Source organism: Chelonoidis abingdonii, chromosome 17, assembly GCF_003597395.2.
Source record: "Chelonoidis abingdonii isolate Lonesome George chromosome 17, CheloAbing_2.0, whole genome shotgun sequence".
Classification (NCBI taxonomy): domain Eukaryota; kingdom Metazoa; phylum Chordata; order Testudines; family Testudinidae; genus Chelonoidis; species Chelonoidis abingdonii.
Genome location: NC_133785.1, coordinates 20,434,110 through 20,453,797, shown reverse-complemented (window position 1 = coordinate 20,453,797; position 19,688 = coordinate 20,434,110). Strand labels below are relative to the sequence as shown.

The 19,688-nt window shown below is 43.9% G+C and overlaps 1 protein-coding gene across 2 annotated transcripts in view; it reads left to right on the top strand.

Annotated features, from left to right (window-relative positions):
* Positions 1–19,688, top strand: part of UROC1 (urocanate hydratase 1) — a 68,672-nt gene that overhangs the window by 30,671 nt on the left and 18,313 nt on the right. For both annotated transcript variants that reach the window (XR_004374213.1, XM_032784313.2), the window contains 6 exons: positions 3,566–3,654; positions 4,345–4,407; positions 4,998–5,177; positions 7,636–7,733; positions 10,756–10,828; positions 12,647–12,768. Coding sequence is in view for 1 of the 2 variants with exons in the window: in XM_032784313.2 (XP_032640204.1) it covers positions 3,566–3,654; positions 4,345–4,407; positions 4,998–5,177; positions 7,636–7,733; positions 10,756–10,828; positions 12,647–12,768 (625 nt within the window). In the remaining variant the exon portion in view is untranslated. The remainder of the gene's footprint in view (positions 1–3,565; positions 3,655–4,344; positions 4,408–4,997; positions 5,178–7,635; positions 7,734–10,755; positions 10,829–12,646; positions 12,769–19,688) is intronic.

The following is a 19,688-nucleotide window of genomic DNA, read 5'->3' as shown; positions in this document are numbered from 1 at the left end:
CTGGAGCCCACACCCCCAGCCGGATCCCTCATTCCCTCCCGAACCCAACCCCCCTTAGCCAGTTTGGTGAAAATGAGTGAATAAGTGAGGGTGGGAAGAGCGAGTGACAGAGGGAGAAGGGTGGAGTGAGTCAGAAATGGGGCCTCATAGGAGGGGCTGGGCAGGGGGTGGAGCAAGGGGTGTTCGGTTTTGTGTGAGTAGAAAGTTGGCAACCCAGTGCTGGGCAGGACCCAACACCCCGGGGAGGCAGGACCCAACAAAAACCACCCCAGGGAATCCACTTCCAGACTATTTACTGAGTTGCAACAGGCCATAAACATTTACAGCTGGGTCCTGAGCCCAAAAGGTTGAGAACCACTGACCTATGGGACTGTAGGACAATTGACTAAATACTTATTAAACCATTCATTAGTCATTTACTAACCCATCATACATATATCCTTAATATAAAGTGTGCCTGAGGCACTGTTGATTCGGATGAGATTTTTGCTTAAGTGAAGACTACAAGATCAGGGCCAGGGCTTACCAATACAAAACATTTGAAAAGGGGTTTTTTAAAAAGCTGATTGTTCACAACAGTGATAACATCAGACTGGGGTTAAGTGCCATATAATGCCCTCCCATTGGTAAGACCACAGTAGGATTGAACCTGTGCCCCAGACTCCAGCAGCAAGATTTTAAGTCATCTGATGGGGACGAGTTTGGGCCAACTCAAAGAGGGAAAGGAACATAGCCAGTGTCATGACCCACAGGCCTCAAACCTAGGTCCACGGTGTGAGCCATGCATCAACCCTCCACTTGGCAGCCTGCTGACAACTGATGGACCCATGAAGCCCAACTCTAGTTTGAGGTTCCACCTCTGACATCCTATTGGTGGAGTCCCAGCTGATTGGCCTGCTGGCTCTACTTAAGCTAGGAACAGGAAGCTGGGTGAACAACTGGGATCCACCCTGCTCTGGACTGTGTACCTTGTGGCTCCTGCTTCTGCTCCCTTGGCTCATTACCTCTGACTCATGGTTCTGATCTCCTTTGTGTCTCCTGCCTCTGACCCCCTCGTTTCCTGACCTGGCCTGACTCTGGTTACCAACTCTTGATTCTGATCTCCAGTGTGTCTCCTGCTTCTGATCTCCTGGTATCCTGACCAAAACGACTTCTGACTGTGGACTTTGGCTCTGATCACTAGATCTGGCTGCCTGTGATCCAGCCTTGACAGCCAGTAAAACCGGTGGATCAGCTGGGAAGTCCATATAGAACTATGCAGAGCCTGGCCTATCATTTCAGTGGGCATTCTCTTCTGCACCAATCTCTGGTCGCCTGTAGCATAACTTCCTTTGCAGTCTTGTGGCCACTGGCTCTAGTTCCATGCCTGCACCCTACCCAACTCTCTGAGAGGTGTTGCAGGGTTGGAGGGGAATTACTGCTGGTTCTGTCTCATTTTTTAAGGTCTGATTCCCTGACAGCTATTCATATGCTAGCAAAATTGTTGCAAACCCTGCATAGGTATGTTTTAAAAAAAAAAATATATATATATATATATATATATATATATATATATAAAATATATTTCATAGCTTCACTTTGGGGCATAAACTACCTGTTGGGGCCTCTTTAACTTATTATGCAGGGGTATAAGGTTAGAGAGGAGAATCCCTAGCATAACTCCACTAGTCCCACTGGAGGTACACTAGGTATGATGTGAACCCATGTGGTTGATGTCATTTTAAAAACTGTTGACTTGCTGATCAAAGAGCATAAAAGATTTTCTAGAATCTGGTGAAAAGGAAGTTAATTTATTTGGGCGTGTTGGTGGGGTCTATGAAGTGACATCCAAGATCCTATCAAGATAGGTCAGAAATACAGTATATAAGATACTATAACACAAAGGATTTAGATAGTCCAATCAGTGCAGCACTCAGACTTTTAGAATTGTAGCAGCAGAACCCATTTATTTGTCATGTACCATTCTGCATTCTTTTCTCCATCACTGTTGTTTTGCCTGGTACTAAAACAGCATACAAAGAGAAGCAGTCTCCTCTATGTAACTGACTTCTTAGTGTGCTGCTCCACGGGTGTTGCCCAAAACCAGGGTTTTTTAATGATATTGCTAATCAGTGGCATGCGAATTGATGGCATGTTTCACACACTGAAATAACTTGGCAAGAGGAGGCTTTCCATCAGCTTTGATGGGCATTATATATTTTGGGCTTGATCTAACTTTTTTTGTTTACATATAAATGACTGGGTGGCTGAAAATGGTGGAAAGAAAATGCTGGGAGTGGGCTGTGGGAATGTGTGGCAGTTTAAATGTTTATTATAAAATTGTGTGTATGTACATGCACACCAGCCTGGCTGCTTTAATCGGTTGCTGTGGTGCAGCAGAAAATTGGCTTGCATGAGTTTTGCAGCCTGTATGGTGTCTGAAACTCATCATAACTCGTATAAGAAGCCTTAGAGATGCAAATGTTTGCCTATTAATCCTTAAATGTGGAGTCACTGCCAAAGCCTCCATGGTATGTATCTCGATTTGTGTATGTCTCTGTCTCGCGCACATAGACACAGAAACACACCAAAACTAATGGTGGTGCAGGGTTCAAATTTGGGATTCATCTTATCTGGACCCTCAAAGTTCAGAACGACAAGGGCATTGGATACTTGGGTCCCATTTTGACCCATTTTTTTAATAGAAGTGACAGTTGACTGGAAAAAGGAAAATATCTTTTGCTCATTTTGTTTCCTTTTTAGCTGAGATTTTTGAAAATTTCCAAACGGTCAAGAGAAGACCAAATCCAGTGATGGTTTTGGTTCAGCAAAACCTCCCTTAGTCAGGGCTGGAGCTGGTGAAAAAATTGCTATCACTGTGTTTTCAACAGAAAATGGCTTTTTGATTCAACGGACGTTTTAAATGACAAATTTCAAGTTTTGCAGAAAATATTTGAGTTTTCATTGAAAATCTGAAAATGGAAACATTTTTTGTTTTCAGTTTTTCAGTGAAAACACGAAGAATTCCAAGAGAAATTAAAAAATTGTTGTTAAAATTTTTTGTGGGGAAGATATTATTTCCTAATCAGCTCTCATTAGGAGTTTGTTTTTCCAAAACCAGATTGGTTTGGATCTGTCTCAGTGCTTAATTTGTGCTGGGCCATAGCACCTCTGGGCTTGGCAGTTCATAGCCCCAGCACCTCTGGGCTTGCCATGTTGTTTATGAAAGTAAAAAAAATTGCTTGAGCCCTGACACCTCTTTCATTACTAATTAAGCAGTGATCTGGCTCCCATTTTATTAAAACCACAAAGTCTGGGGTTGGGAGGTGGTTGGAGAAAAGATTCAGCTCTTGTTTCATTCCTGGGTTGAAACAACAGAAACCAGAACTGATGGAATATTAGAAGCTAGAAATTAAAAACAACTCTTAGATCACCAAGCCCATCACCTTGAAGCCAATGCAGAAGTGTTGTGTTATGTACATTTGTTAGTGTTTCATCCAGGATTGTTTTAAAGTTAAAGAGAGAATGGAGAAGTTCTTCGGTAGGTGAGATGAGAGTCCTGAAATAAATATGCAATTTGTCTCAGGTTGATGAAGCTGCACTTTTGAAACGTTATAGGCAAGGTTGGCTGATGGAAATCACCGATAGCCTGGATCACTGCATTGCTCGGCTCAGGTATGACTCATGAAGTGCTGTGTTTGTCCCTATGTGCTAAATCCTGCTCAAGGCCTGAAGTAACCGCAGCAGCCCTTGCAATGCCCCACATGGGTGTGTGGGGGAAGGATTATAGGATCTCTCTCCTCATATCGCCTCTGCTTTTGATTGAGGTAAATGAGAAGAGAATCAGGCCCATGTTTTAGAAATTCAGCTCATGAATTCTCCGTCTTGTTATTACTCCATAGCTCCGTTACAGAATCTGGTGTGAAAAGGATGAGCTGGGTGAAAGTATAAAATCTCCATATTGGGAATGTGGATTTAAAGAATATTGTTGAGGTTTTTAAGTGAAACGAATGGTATTTGACTTGTCCGGCACCTTAACCTGTTCAGTATTAACTGCACACTCTGAAACTCTTTCAGACAGAAAGTCTGTCTAAATAAGAACACTGGCTCTTCTGTGCATTGTCCAGTTCCTGGTACAGTGTATAATCTTGTATTGCTTATGCACCTAGAATCCCTCTGCAACATAGGGATCCTCTTGCAGGTTTAGGCTGATAGTGTTCATAACCTGTCTTGCTGCTGGAATCCACTTATACTTTTCTCTGTTCTTTTGAGTGACTGCTTTGGTTGTTTATGTGTAGTTTGTAAACTGCAGCTATTCCAGATGATGAATTTTCTTCATCCATTTCCATTTTTACTCTATTACAGAGATGCAAGAGAGAATAAAATTATCCTCAGTTTGGGCTACCATGGGAATGTGGTAGATCTTTGGTAAGTACCAGATGGTAGATGGCACTTTTCTGTGTTAATTAGCCTGGAATAATGTCCAAGCTTGTAGATAAAGGGAATTGTCCTTCAGACCAACCAGTGAAGCTGCATCTTGACTCGTGGAGGTAAAGCCCTGGTGTCCAAATTGGGAATTACATTTTGCCGACCAAAGTACCCCTTTTAGGCACAAATGAGTAGCTTTGGCTTTGGCAAGAGAGAACAAAGGTAACAAAACACAGAGTGGTGTCCTAATAAAATAATTTGTTGGTAATCAGAAACTAGAGAATAGTGTCTTAATGAAAGACAATCTCTTGGTAATCCGAATATTGAGAATAGAAAATTTGCTGCTTTTGTGGCATGATCCAAAGCCCATTGAAATCAATAACAAGCATTATTTATACTTATATCAGGCATCCACAAACAGACATTGCCAATCCAGGATATCCTTGTAATATTTTCAAAAAATCTTTAGGGATATTCCTGAGAACTCCTAATTGGCGCTGTTGATGCTCACAAGGAATGTAACTATGAGGTGATGTTTGTAATGGCAGCCACCAGACAAGCAGTCTATATATTATCTTTCCTATCCATAGGGAGAGGCTTGTCTATGAACTTGATACAACAGGAGAGCAGCTAGTTGATCTTGGATCTGACCAAACCTCCTGTCACAATCCGTTCAGTGGAGGGTACTACCCCGTGCAGCTCAGCTTTGAGGAGGCAAACCAGCTCATGTCTACCAATCCAGGGAGGTTCCGTACCCTTGTGCAAGAAAGGTAAACAATTACGGATTCATAGATTCCAAGGCTAGAAAGGGCCACCCACTGTGATCATCTCGTCTGACCTCCTGCATAACACAGACCATAGAACTTCCACAAATTAATTTCAAGAGCAGATCTGTTAGAAAAACATCCAACCTAGATTATGCAGGTTTGGTGGCTAACTGTTTCTAGGCTCAGTGTTTATTTTGCTTCTCCAGTGACCAGATTCTTTTCTTCCCCATAATAGAGTTCATAGAATCAGTGGGTCAGACTCCGCTCTCAGCTCTCTCAGTGTAAATCTGTAGTAATGCCATTGAAGTCACACTGGTTGAACTCTTAGCTCCTGTGGCATGACTGCTTTCACATCGGTGTAACTGATATAGAATCGACCTCACAGATTCTAGAGAGGGAAATGGTCTGTCAGATTGTTTAGTTCCTCTACCTGCCATTGCAGGGTCATTCCCTGTTGTATATGAATGAACTAAGGTCTGAAAATATCTTCTTGGATCTATTTCAACAATTTATTGGGGTTTGTAGCCTATGTAAGGGTACCTAGCATGTGAGTGAGTTGTTGTTAAACATCGAGAGCAGAAAATCAACAACACCTTTATTCTGTATCCTTTCCAGGCTTGCTAGTAATTTCACTAATTGGGTAGGAGCAGGGAACAGTGCTACTGTTCTTCACTAAAACCCAGCAGGTGCTTGCAGTTACAGAGGTTCTTTGGCTCTGAGTGCTATCACTCTTCACCCCTGTTGTTCTCCTTCCTCTTGGAAACACTCCTGCTGAAGCGGTTTTTACCATCAGAGGCTAGAATTTGTGTTTGTCATCTGTTTGGCTTTGGCCCAGGGGCCAAAAATAATGATTTGAGTCTCCCAGGTCTTCATTTTAGATGCTGTTCTGAGGGTGATGCTGTATGTAACAGCAAAGCTAATTTCCAGCAGGACCTTTCTGTAAGATACAGAATAACTTAGGGACCCTAATCTCATTGGTTATGCACTGGTGTAATTCTGTTGATTTCTGATTTACACCATTGCAAGTGAGATTAGAATCAGGAGCTGTGAAAACAAGCAGTGAAAAAGGTATTCTCAGAATAGGCCTAGGGCCTGATTCTCTTCTTAATTAGCAATTTAATTGCATTGTCTTCACTCATGACTTATACCAGTGAAAGCAAGAGGAAAATTATCTACTGGGGTCTTTTTAATCTCTGTTTTTTGTGATTCTACTGTAGTCCAAGAAACAAGTGGAAACTGCAGCCAGTTCAAAATAGCCCAGACCTTGTGCATGCTTTGAAGGGAAAAAGAAAAGGAGCAGAGAATTGCAAAGATCTCCAAGGAAGAGGTCAGAGAGGGCTGAAGCAGTTTCATTAACTTCCTGATTTTTGATCTAAAACCAAGTTAGCAAATGACTTTGTTGGAAGAGGACTTTATTTCTGAGACCATTACAAATTTAAGAGCCCCAGCTGTATTGATTTTGAGCCTTTGCCAGTTGCTGGGGGTTTTCAGTCTATAACTACCAGCACTAGGAATTAAAGAATGAGGTTACAAAGATTAGCAGTGGCAGCTCTCTTGCTGCCTGAAATGTTTAGATCTCTGTTCCAGAAATAGGGAGGAGACAGTGATGGGAGTTGCTCACATTATATAACGATCTGAAGTTACTTGGCCTTTAATTGGTTTACCTAATCACTGGAAACCGCCAGCTCTGTGCTAAGAGGCAGTCTCTAGCAGTACCACCTTCTTCAATTTTTCCTGTCAGATCTCAGAAGCTGTGTTGGCTTATTATTTGGATGGGAGACCTTTGGGAAGCACTGTTGTTAATTTAGTAGGTGACACTCTTCACCCTGGCTCTTAACCTGTGTCGCAGGTTGTTGTTAGCAGGTATGGTGCTGAGACAGGAGGTCTCCTGTGGATAACCCATAAAACCAAGCTCCTCATCACTTGTGGTCATTAAAGATCCACTGGCAGTGTTCATAAGAGTGTGGGTGATAATTGGGCTGTGAGCCAAATTCCTATTCATGTACAATAGCTACATTCTGCTTCTCTGAATTCATCTCTGTAGTTTCAGCTAGTTAAGATACTATTCTTCACTTCCTCTCCTGAGCTGTCAGGCAGTATTGCTGTGTGCTGTTGAACAGCTGTTGTGTTCCACCCCAGAGATGGCTGCATTTCTGAGCTGGATGAGGTGACTCCTGTGTGTTACTTACCTACCTCACAGTGGTGTTGTGAGGTTCACTTAATATTTGTAAAGCATTTGGAGAGCTTGGGGAAACAGATGCTACAGAAGTGGAAAGTATTTTTATTTGGTATCTGGTGGCTTAGAACATGAGTTGATCTTGAGTCTTTCAAAGTCATCTATCTCACTCTCCCCACCTTTTCACAGTCCAGGCCATATTAGCAATGCTAGGGTGTTCCTGACGTTAATCTTTTGTATAAGTGAATGAACCTCAGAGCTAACTTTCTGCCTTTTTATTTTCAGTCTGAGGAGACAAGTGGCTGCTATAAACAGGCTGTCTGATAAGGGCATGTTTTTTTGGGACTATGGCAATGCTTTTCTCTTGGAAGCTCAGAGAGCCGGTGAGTAGATGTTGGCTTTCCTAGATGTAACCAGGAGACTTCTCTCCTTTCCAGCAGGTAAAATATAGTTCATTACCTTTGTTACAATCAATTTGGAAGACCTGTTCTATCAGTCAGAGTCAGCCCTACCTGGACGTTAAATTAGTGCCATTCTTTTTCTCATGCAGGTTAGTGGTATTGGGCTTTATTCTGTACTGTTTGTTTCTGATTTTCAGAGGTGCTGAGCCCCCACAGTTCCAAGTCAAGTCAGTGGGAGAAGTGGGTGCTTAGCACCACTGAAAAGCTGGCCCTTTGTTTTTAAAGTAACAGCACTGACTTTTTTGAGGGGGTCGATGAGAAGCAAAGTCTCAGTCTTTCCTCAAAGGAGAAAAAATTAAATACGCATTTTTAAAGCGTCCTCTAATTTCACATCCACAACTTTGCACCCAATGTTGGGCACAGATGATGGACTCCAGTGGCCAAGCTTTCTAAAGACAAACCTCCATTCGGTTGGCACAACTTGCGCCAGCAAATGAACAGAGGGTACCAATCTGGATACTCGTACCCAGGGCCGGTGCAAACATTTAGGCGGACTAGGTGGTTGCCTAGGGCGCTGAGATTTGGGGGCGCCAAAAAGCACCCCCCAATTTTTTTTAAATGGTTGAGCAGCCCCTGCTGCTAGGACAGAGAGGGAGTCTGAGCTGCCACGGCAGCCGGCAGCCCAGGGTGTCCCCTGGGTCAGGGCACCGCCGGAGGGGGCAGCAGGCACACCGCAACTCAGATGGACCGCCCGCAGGCACACTGGACCCTCCGCAGGCACCACTGCGGCAGCTCCACCGGAGCTGCGGGAGCAGCGCGCGCGGTGGCAAAATTTCCGTCTGCCTAGGGCACTCAAAACCCTAGCGCCTGTCCTGCTCGTACCTCCATCCTACGCAAGGTAACAGCATCCCAGTCTGCAATTTTCAAAATAAGGCCCTAATCCTACAGCTGCCTCTGTGTGAGTGGATTCCTATGCAGAGCCTCACTGGTGCAGGAATCTGCCTATGTGGAGGTGTTTGCAGGATCAGGGCCTAGGATTATAATTCCCTTCTCCATCGCACCCCTCACAACACTTATTTTTAATTTAATGTCCCTCTCCATCCTGGACAGGAGCAGGTGGCAAATGTTACAGTTCCAGATGGCTCCGTTGCCCTTAAACTCAAGCCCACCAGAGATTTACAAGGGAATCTTCTAAAGCCTCCTTAGCATTGCAAACAGACCCTTGCAGCTTGTCAGGATGCAGACCAGACAAACTGAAAGTACAAAGAAAACGTAGCAGACATCTGCTTTCTTTAGGGGTAGAATATATTGCTTCAGATCCTTGACTGGTGTAAATCAGTCTAGCTCCATTGAAGTCAGTGGAGCTATGCCAGATTACACCCGCTGAGCATCTGACCCAATATATTTCCTTCATCTGATCTTCAAACTAGGTTGTGTGAATGGTAGGGCATCAACATTTAAAGCACTAGCAATTTTCATCGTTAATCATTTTGTAACAGAAAACGTCTAAGGAGGCAGCCTCGGGAATTCTATTTTTAGTCCATTGCATTTTTAAACTATCGAAATGAAAATAGCTGCAAAGACATTTCCATGCAGAATGGTTGTTTAAAATATATGAACAAGGAACACCTTTAGAGCACTTAAAATGTTCAGGGAGGGGACTCCCCCTTCTACTGTGGCCCCTGCACAATGTACAGTGGCTGTAAAAGTCCCTTGGCCAGCCAGGGAAAAATTTCTCTGGTTCAGGCACTGTACTGACCAGCCATATGCTGATCTATGAGGTCCCTCTGGTTTAAGAGGCATGGCTAAGGGTGGGACAAACATTCTAAGCTGCTCTGTGTTACAGAGCTGGTGGTAGGCACATGGCTAGCCCACCTTTGCGCTTCCCCTCCTGAGATACAAGCCTGGCTGGGGCAGGTTCTGCCCACAGAGCAGTCTAGAATTGTAAAAGCACAAAAGTGCCTTCACTCCTTCCCCTCGGGCCGTGAGTTTTGTGGTGCAGCACAAAATCTCACCCCAAAGGCTTCGGGTCACTTTTTAAGTCTGCCCTGTTGGTGATGCAGGATTTGGTAGGGTATTTTCTTTTCTTTTACAAGCTGACATTTTAAAACTAGAAAAATAAAAAATGAGCAATTAAAAAAAATAAGGAAAAGAAAGCAGTAGGGTCGGCTTGGAGGATGTCTTGGGAGGTGGCTTCCGCAAAATACAGGACCTGGTGAATATCATTAATTTGTTTGATTGCTTTCAGCTGCTGTTGCCACTCATTTATTCCCAGTTTTCTTTCTTCTAACAAAAACATTTAAAACAAATAGAAGAAATGGTGAGAGATTTTAAGAGAATTTCTCTTGGAGTCTGAAATGTTAAGACCCAGGAGAGCATCGTATTTCTAAGGCGGGAAGAAGCCAAGGTGGGCCAGCTGTGTCAGTTTGCTTCTCTGCTCTAGTTTAATTTAGAGCAACCTGTATTGCTTCCCTTGTGGGAAATCGCATAGAAAGGGGGAAGAAATCACAGAGGTTTTCCTATAGATTTCTCCTGCCTTTTTCAATTTAGGAGGTGGTTGCTCACCCTCAAGGTATGAGCTGTGTGACTTTCCACAATCCCCGGTATATACAGGAGGCCCTGGCCTTCCATACAGAAGCATTTTGTCTGAAAGTTGATTCTGGGACAATGTTCCCTCTACCCATCCAGCTTTCTGGCAGAGCAGCTCCAGTGGAGGACTGCCCTGACCACAGCTGCCTCCATCATTCCCTTAAAGAAGATCCTCTGCTGCCCACCACCCTCCCCAGGTCCACCCAGTCCCCGCCCCTCCTTTCACACAGCACCCCAGAGTGAGATCTAGGAAAAGGAAGGTACCATCAAGCAGAGATCTGACCTCCTTTTTCGGTGTGGCAGGGGAAGACCTGTCCAGGCAGGGATGCAGTCATGCATGAACTCAAGGGTACTATCAGGTCCGTTTGTTGCTGTTCTTCTCATCAACTAATGTGCAATTAAAATCCTTTTGCAGGCGCTGATGTCGAGAAAAGAGGAGCCAATAAAACTGAATTCCGATACCCTTCCTATGTTCAGCACATTATGGGGTATGTTGGAAGGAATAGATAACTTGGGGAAAAGAGCTATTTCCATTTACTGTAGAAGCAGACCCATAAACTGGGCTGCTTTTTAGGAGAATATCCAAAAAATATGTTAACTTGGAGACCCCACTTACAGGGCCAAACCCTGACTAGGCCTATTGAAGAGTAAAATGCTGATGATGGGGAGGGGCCTTCAGCAAAGAATTATCTCAGACATCATGTCTTGATTCTATGTCACTTGCACTAGTATTGCCGTTGTGTGGGCCATGTGCTCATTTGCACTGGAGCAGTGCCCAGCATGGCTAGGAAGAACGTGTGTATGCTGGAGTAATGGAAAACAACTGGAACAAGGCCAAGAGTCTGTTGACTTCCCTGTGGTTACTCCTGTTATACATCAGTGTGATATTAGAATCAGGCCTATGGGGACAACTCATATGCACTAAGGCAAGCAGGACTTGGCCCTTAACAGCTCAATAATTCTGGAAGACATTTATATACATGTAGAAAGCAGAGTTGGCATTGTAGTGGTGCCCTGATGATATATGGCTGTATACATAGATTTGCCACCTCTCACTACCCTGCGGCGAGACTGACTCCTTTTGGATTAGTGGCACAATTAGGGTGGCCACTCATGCATTCCCAGAATAGTAGACATACCAGTATTTCCAGGAACGGCATGAGCCTGCCCCTGCTGGCGTGACCCTTTCCCCTCTGGCGTGACCTTGGCCACACATCCAAATCTGGCACTTTCTGCTCAGGCTGGCCCCTAATCTGGTATTATACTGGACAGTCCTGCTTTTCTAGGGTTTGTCCGCTATCCAGTACTCAGACAAAACTGGATATGGTTTTGTCCAATACCAGATGGGGGATGCCATTCTTAAGAGTGTGCTGCTCTGCCCCCCATGTGAGGTGCACGCTGCATGGAGGTTGCTATTTTTAAGGGCATGCCGCTCCGCCACTAGCGATATGACCTTGGATGCATGGTGCATGCGAGGTCACACCACACAGGGGGAGCCATTTTTAAGAGCACACCACTCCACCCCCACTCACGTGCCTGGTCACCCTGGCGGGGACTAAGCAGCACGCCCTTCTAAAGGGCATCCCTATCTGGTAAAACTACATCCAGTTTTGTCTGAGTATGGATAGAGAACAAACCCTGGAAAAGCAGGACTGCCTGGTGTAATACCAGACGAGGGGCCAGCCTAAGCACAATGGGAGCAGAAAGGGCCAGATCCTCTGGCCTGCTAAGTGCAATGTAAGGTAGAATGCTGCCAAATCAGACTTCTCCACTCTCTTCCACGGATGGGTACATTTACACCCACTTTGCATTCACTGTCCATAGCTGTAAATGACTAGATAAGGGTGCAAGAGAGAGGCTGAATCAAGCCCTCACTCTGTAAATGATTACAGGTTTATCTGTGGACATTAAAACGAGGAGTTGGGTGCTCCTCTCACACTGGTGTTAATCAGGTACCCTGGTGTAAAGAAGGAGAGAGCCAGGCCTCCAAGATCTTGTTTTATGAATGGACCTGTGGTCAACTGGGGAACACCCCTGTTTGATAAACTGCCTTGAGTTTTCTATCAAAGGCTGTGAGCACTCAAGTGTGGTTGTGATTTTCCCCCCAACACCAGGTGATGTCTTGGTGAGACAGCATTGTTTAAATTCTGGAATAATGGTCCCAAGTGCTTTCTGTTTAGATTAGTTTGTTTGAAATATTTAGAATTCTTCCATCTTCAGTTAATGAAAGAAAAGCATTGCTTACTGCCAGGATAAATCAGACAGGAATTTCAACTATCTCTTAATGAAACATGTTCTCTTCCCAGAGACATTTTTTCCCTGGGATTTGGACCATTCCGTTGGGTTTGTACTTCAGGTGACCCACAGGATCTGGCTACCACTGACTTAATCGCCACATCAGTGCTCGAAGATGCTATACATCAGGGAGGTAGGATATCAACTCTTTTTCTGTCATAAAAAGTGCAAGTTTTGTGAAGAATGGAGTGCAGTCAAAGGAGTTTACTGTGTCTTTCAGGCAAGACCTAAAAAACCAAGCTCTTGTCTGCTCCGCATAGGTATTAAAGTCAGCAAGGAGTGCAGCCATCTTTATGACTTACAAGCACTATTTAGGGGGTTTATGGAGCCCAGGGCTGCTATTAGATGCGTAAACTGCAGCTGTGACTAAGAGCACTATTTCCCATCTGCCTATGGTATGGATTTTGCTGCATCTATCCAGATCTTTATCAGCTTGAGACTCAGCTAATAATAATAGTAGTAACACCTAGTTCTTATTAAGAGTTTTTGATCAGTAGAGCTCAAAATGCTTCACAAAGGAGGGCAACTGTATTATCCTCATTTTACAGGTGGGGAAACTGAGGCACAGTGCAGTAACATGGCTTGCCAATGGTCACCCAGCAGGCCAGTGGCAGAGCCAGAAATAAGATACAGGTCTCCTGAGTCTAGTGCTCTAGCCAATAGCTCAGTAATACGCTCGACCTGGGGCTAGGCCTTAAGAACTGGAGGCTAAAGCTCGGGTAGAATGAAGTAGCCTGCTTATTAAGTAAGCTTTCATGTCAAGAGTATATGACACCAGTGCTCTGGGAGCTGCACTGGCTATCTGTAGAATTCAGGCGGATGGTCTTAAAGCTGGAAATAGCTTGAGAACAGTCTGCTTAAAAGACCAGCTCTCACCCAGCATATGTGATGATGCAGTTAAAGTCATCAAAGGTGCTCAAGCTAGAGGCAGTTCCCTCAATTTAATTGAGAGGGAGCTGCTGGCAGGGCACTCACTATGAGGGCCCTTCAACTCTAGAATTCACTTCCCTCCTTGGTCTGCCTATCCCCGGATATGTTAATCTTCTAGGCATGCAGGAGTGGCTTTGAGGCATTTGTGAACTGGACTGCAGTGAGGTAGGGGAGTGCTACTGCTTTGTGCTGAAGGGTTAGTTCCTTGCATGGAACATGAATGATATTGTGTGATGTCATTTGTGTCATGGCGCCCACAGCTTTAAGGGATGGGCACCTTTGGGGTTTTATGAACTGAAATAGAGGCCAGGGATGCTGATGTACCTCTTTACCCCCAGGTGGTTGCACCAGGTTGTATGTGAGGCCCATGGGTGGGACAGTTTAGGGAGCCCTGTACATCTGCTAGCTATACGATACCTGTTATTAGGATAAATGCACACAACATTGTTGTCTAAAGCTGTCCACCTGGCACCTTTCGTGAGCATTAAATGTATTAAAGAAAACAGTCCAGGTAAGTCCTCACTGGGATGTGTTAATTGCAGAAAAACAAAAAATTCATTTAAGCCAGTAGTTTAATTTCTGTCTGGACCTCAAGCTGATCTCCAGTTTTGTGGGTGCAACTTTGTGATGAGAATTAAATTTGACCTCAATTATCTGCACCTGCCCTTCCACCCATTTGGAATCCTTACTACCTGATCTGTGGTTGCAGTTTTGGTGGCAAATAATTTTTTCCCATCATTTTCCCATACAGGCCTGTACAATTGGCAGCTGTTTTTGCAAATATTGGGCCTGATTCTACTGTCACTTTTATACAAAGTCAGTCTATCTATCCATAGTACTTATCTGGTCCCCCTGCGCTGTAGTATCTGAGCACCTCACAATCTATGAATGTGTTTACCACTACAACACCCCAGACATGGGACAGTACTAGTGATCCCTATTTACAGATGAGGAACTGAAGTATAGAACGTGTACTTGTCCAAGGTAAGTCTGTGGCAGAGCAGAGACTTGAACCCATGTCTTAGGCTAGTAATCTAACCTCTGATGAATAAGGCTACTATATTTTCATGGAGGTTGTGGAAATCACGGAATCCATGACTTCCAGTGACCTCTGTGACTTCAGCCCGTGGTGGCGGCCAGGAGCTGCATGGTCCCCCGGCTGTGGGTGGGGGTAACCCGGAGCTCTGAGCTGCTGTGGGTGGTGGGGGAACCCCAGAGCTTTGAGCCGCTGCAGGGGGACCCCAGAGCACCAGGTGGCAGGGGGACCCCGAGCTGAGCTTCCTATTTTGTCATGGATATTTTTAGTAAAAGTCATGGACAAGTCATGAGCTTCTGTGATTTCTGCATTATTGCCCATGACCTGTCCCATGACTTTTACTAAGAATATCCATGACAAAATCTTAGCCTTATTGATGAATCCTGCCTCTGTCCTGATTCGCACTAAGCAGAGAGCAGAATCATCCCCTTAAGTTACACCCAGCTTTTGAATACCCTGCTCCTCTATTTCCAGACTACCCCCTACTGCTTCCACACTATCCCGCCCCAGTGACTTGAGCTCCAACCTAAAAACTGCCTACCCCATTCTCTTGCCCCTAGATCAAGTATTATATTTTCAGTTTTGCTTTTCTCCAGAACACACTGTTGTCATTAAGAGCTGCCAAGGCCAGCTTTGTGGCACTGTGCTGTTAAGACAGTCTGTAAGAGGAAAGATCATAAATCAATGCCATTTTTAAGGACATCAGAATCTAAGGTTTCATTTCTTTTTTCTCTTTTAATGTTTTTGCTTTGTGCATGAACACCACCATTAGGATGTAACCAGAAAAATGTGAATCAGGAGGCCTCTGACTCCTTCCAAAATCGTTAGACTCTTGTGGAGATAAAAAGTAGCATTTCTGGGGAAATGATGTGCCAGTTTTCTATAGTTTATATTTCACACATGCTTAAACATGGTGTAATAGGCCTTGCTAGAGGAACTAAATTGTTGTTGTCCCCTAACATACACCCAGCGTTATGGCCTTATCCAGCCTTCACAGGTCTGAGTTACTAATAAGAGCCCAATCCTCCAAGATGCTGAATGCCCTCAGTTCTCATTGACTTCAGCGGGAGTGGAGGGCACTCGGCACCATCTTAGTGTGGGATGTTTTTCGATACTGTGTTCTATGTGAATTACATGCGTCAAAATAGTTGTCAGATTTTCAAAAGTGGTCCATACCCAGGAGCTCCCATTATATACGAGTGCTGCTGAGTACTGAGTGTTTTTTAAAAATCTGGCCCACCATGCTTGTCAAAATGGAGTGAGATCTGGTGCTGTACAGACGTGCCAAAACCTGTGAGAAAAACCTGCAGAATCTGGGCTTGTTTTTGGCTTAATCAGCTTGTGAGTTGCTTGTTGGCTAGTTTTTGGCTTGTAGCTTGCTGCTGCTTTTTTTGATCAGCTTCAAGCAAGCAGGGGCAAGGGGCAAGCAGAGGCAAGGGGGGAAGAGAGTCAGGGGTGCACAGCGGACCCACCCACAGTCCCAGCCTGCACTCCGGGGGGATCTAGTCACAGAGTGTTAGGGATTGGCTTGTTTTGGCCTTGTTTTGAAATGGGATTAGCTTGATTTTTGTCTTTTATTGTGCAAGCTGGGGTGCTTATTTACCGCATGAAAGTTGGCAACTGTGGTGCTGTATTGTGTACTAGGGCAGTATAAATACACAACAACTTCTCAGGCATGTGATTCATCCTCCAGTCATTTTTTCCATCCCAGAATGAGCCGACACATGACATTTGAATGTTTCACACTGTGTATATACAAAATTAATTGAATACTGTGTAAGTATATGCATATGAGTGCTGTGTGTGGGTGTGTATATATATACGCACATACACTAATTGATGGAAAGGATATGGGAAAGCACCTCTTACAAGGAGTAAAGGTATTGGAATGCTATTTGTATTTTTACATTGATATAAAAATGATATTTTAAAACCCAGCAGATGGAAGCAGACTTGGGGGTAACTCTGTTATTGGATTTTCTGTTGTGCTTGGCAGAGCAATGGACAGAGGAATTCAGAGAGAAATTAAAACTGAACTTGGAATGGAAAATGCACCTAATAAACACAGCCTTTCATGGATTCCAGTTTGACCTCCCATGTTCTCGACTATTCTATTTGCTGTTCAGCCATTGTAAATATATACATGGCCTAAACCAAAATCCTGCATCAGGCCATCCCCTAACATCAGTCATATTCAAAAACTAAACCCAGATTTGAATGTTACAGAGTGCAAAAGGTTGAACCAAAAGATGGGAGCCCAACAGCCTGAACTGTGGGGAATTTCAAATTCAGAACAAGACTTTCAGTCAGGACTCATCTCCAATTTTAATCATTCTTCCCCTTTTGAGGAGATGATTTTGCTGTTTAAAATCAGTGAACCCACAACACAGGAGGAGACTGGTTTAAAATCCTCTAGGGACTTTGCGTATTACTGTGTATTATTGTGTATATTTTCACGCTTGACCTGCAAAACACTTGTGACACACGTTGGGGAACTTGACTTCTTTGGATCAAGGCCCAAATGGCAGTGAGATCGTAATAACTAATTTAAATGAGGAATTTGCTCACCACTCTTGTCATAATTTGACAGGGTTGGACAGCAAAAAATAAATTTAAACAAACAAGGACAGAGAATCAACTTCCTTGCTGATGAGGATTATTTTTATAAGACCAGAATGTGCTCTAAAGCCTAAATAAAGACCAGTATCTGTGAAATACCAGAAGCAACACAGTAGCCTGTCTGATTTAGGGACATATTCCTGAGAGAGACAGTAGGCAACAGTTTAACAAATGAGAGATGCATGGAGTTAGTCCAAGGTTGAGCCACAGCGGCTCAAGAAGGAGCGTCAATACTTTCAGTTCCAGGAGGTAAGATTTAATGAAAGGACACTATCCCCAACCCCCACAGAACTAACAGAAAATTCAACACTGGACACACCAAAATTTAGAAAAGGGAGCCTGATAACGTCTTGGATTCTGTAGAAGGGTCAGATTTATTTAGTTGTCCTATGTCCCTATAGCCTTAGTTGAATGACAGCAGTTTTCTCAACTAGCTCCTCTTAAGGAAAAAGCCTATAGTTTTCAATAGAGAATGAGATCCTTTCTATAGATTTATGTGAACCCCTGGACTGAATAGAAAATTATACTCTATGGGATATTATTTTAAAACTATCAAAAGGATCTCATTCTCTGTTAAATTCTGTAGAATAATTTTTATAAACCCTTGTAAAACTTTAAAAGTACCCTAAGGTTGTCATATCTATAGGATGTTTCTGTAACGGTTTTATAGTTCAATGCAAGTCTTCTAGGAAAGGATGGTTCAAGCAGATGTTTCAGCCTTTATTCCTTGTGATGATAAGAGCTGACATATTAATACCTGCTGTATAATTTAGAGGTGCTCATAACCAACGCATAAAGCACTGACACTTCCTTACAGAATCATTAAAACAATCTTGCTTCTATCTCACTGCTAGTGCAGGCCTGCAGTAATGTATCTTTCCTATGCAGAAATGAACATATTTTACATTTCTCTTTAGCAATATATTAAACCTGATCTTCAATATCCAGCTCTTTCCTCAGTTTCTAGTTCGGCTGTGCATATTTGCCTGAACATGCGCCTTGTGAAAAGACACAGTAGTCTCAATACTCCTCACTTACCCCCATGAAGCCCCTCTGGGGTCGGTTTCAGACCTCATGAAAGTCTTTGGGCCAAATTCAGTGCCGATGGATATATTTGTATAAGTTACATGCCCATTGTAAGTTGATGAGGAAATGGGTGTGAGCTGTATAGTGTAACATGTACTGATTGGGCATTCAGTGGATGTGCAAATTCTTGTACTGTACTTACCCAGGGGCAGAAGAAAAGTTATAACAGCAAAAACACCTAAAAGGAAGGTGCAAAATAAAGGAGCCTCTACTTTATTTTACACCTTCTCTCTCTCTCTTGTTAGTCGCTTACCTGCTACAGTTACCTTCAGTGTCATCAACGTTAGATTTGTATTACAACACACACACCCCGTGCCAGACTGATGCATGCTACACTTCTTTGCCATTTACACTCATTTTCTGACCAACTTACACGCCACATGTAACTCACCCTTTCATTTCTGTTGCTGCTCAGTGGAGCCCAGTGACTTACATGGAGTTACATAGATGTAAATGAGAGAATATGTTCTAGTGGTTAAAACCATTTTACCAGATTATGTTTTCAGATACACATAAGCAACTCCCGTAGAGGTTCCATTGCTGGAAGTTGAAATTGCTAGAAGGAAATACTTTTTCACCCAGTGTGGAATTAGATGTTGGAAATAATTGCCACTGCGTGTTGCTCAGGCCAATAATTTAGCAAGATCCTTGAGGGGGCCATTTAGGGAACTGGGGTAAAAATGGGGATAGGTCCTGCTTTGAGCAGGGGGTTGGACTAGATGATCTCCTGAGGTCCCTTCCAACCCTAATCTTCTATGATTCTATGATTTATAGGCACAACGAGAATATTCAGAGTTGTTATAGTTAATGTGAACAAAAGTGTTGGAAACCCTCATGTGTCTGGGTTTAAACCAATCCATTATGGATTTGGAAGAGCACTTCAGATTATCTGGAACAGCTCATCCAACACCTACCTACTGTAGAATTTCTTGCATCTTCTTCTAAAGCAGGGTTTCTCAAACGGGGGTCACCACTTGTGTAGGGAAAGCCTTTGGCAGGTCGGGCTGGCGTGTTTACCTGCCCCGTCCTCAGGTCCAGCCGATCGTGGCTCCCACTGGCTGCGGATCACTGCTCCGGGCCAATGGGAGCTGCTGGAAGCGGTACAGGCTGATGGACTTACTGGCTGCCACTTCCAGCAGCTCCCATTGGCCTGGAGTAGCGATCTGCAGCCAGTGGGAGCCGCGATTGTCCGGACCTGCGGACGGGGCAGGTAAACACACTGGCCTAGCCCGCCTGGGGCTTTCCCTACACAAGTGGTAACCCCGGTTTGAGAAACCCTGGTCTAAAGTAACTGGAGCTGGCCACTAGATGGGCTGCTGGTCTGATCCAGTATGGCCATTCCTATATTCCTCTGCTACACTTATGTTAAGAGTAGGATTTGA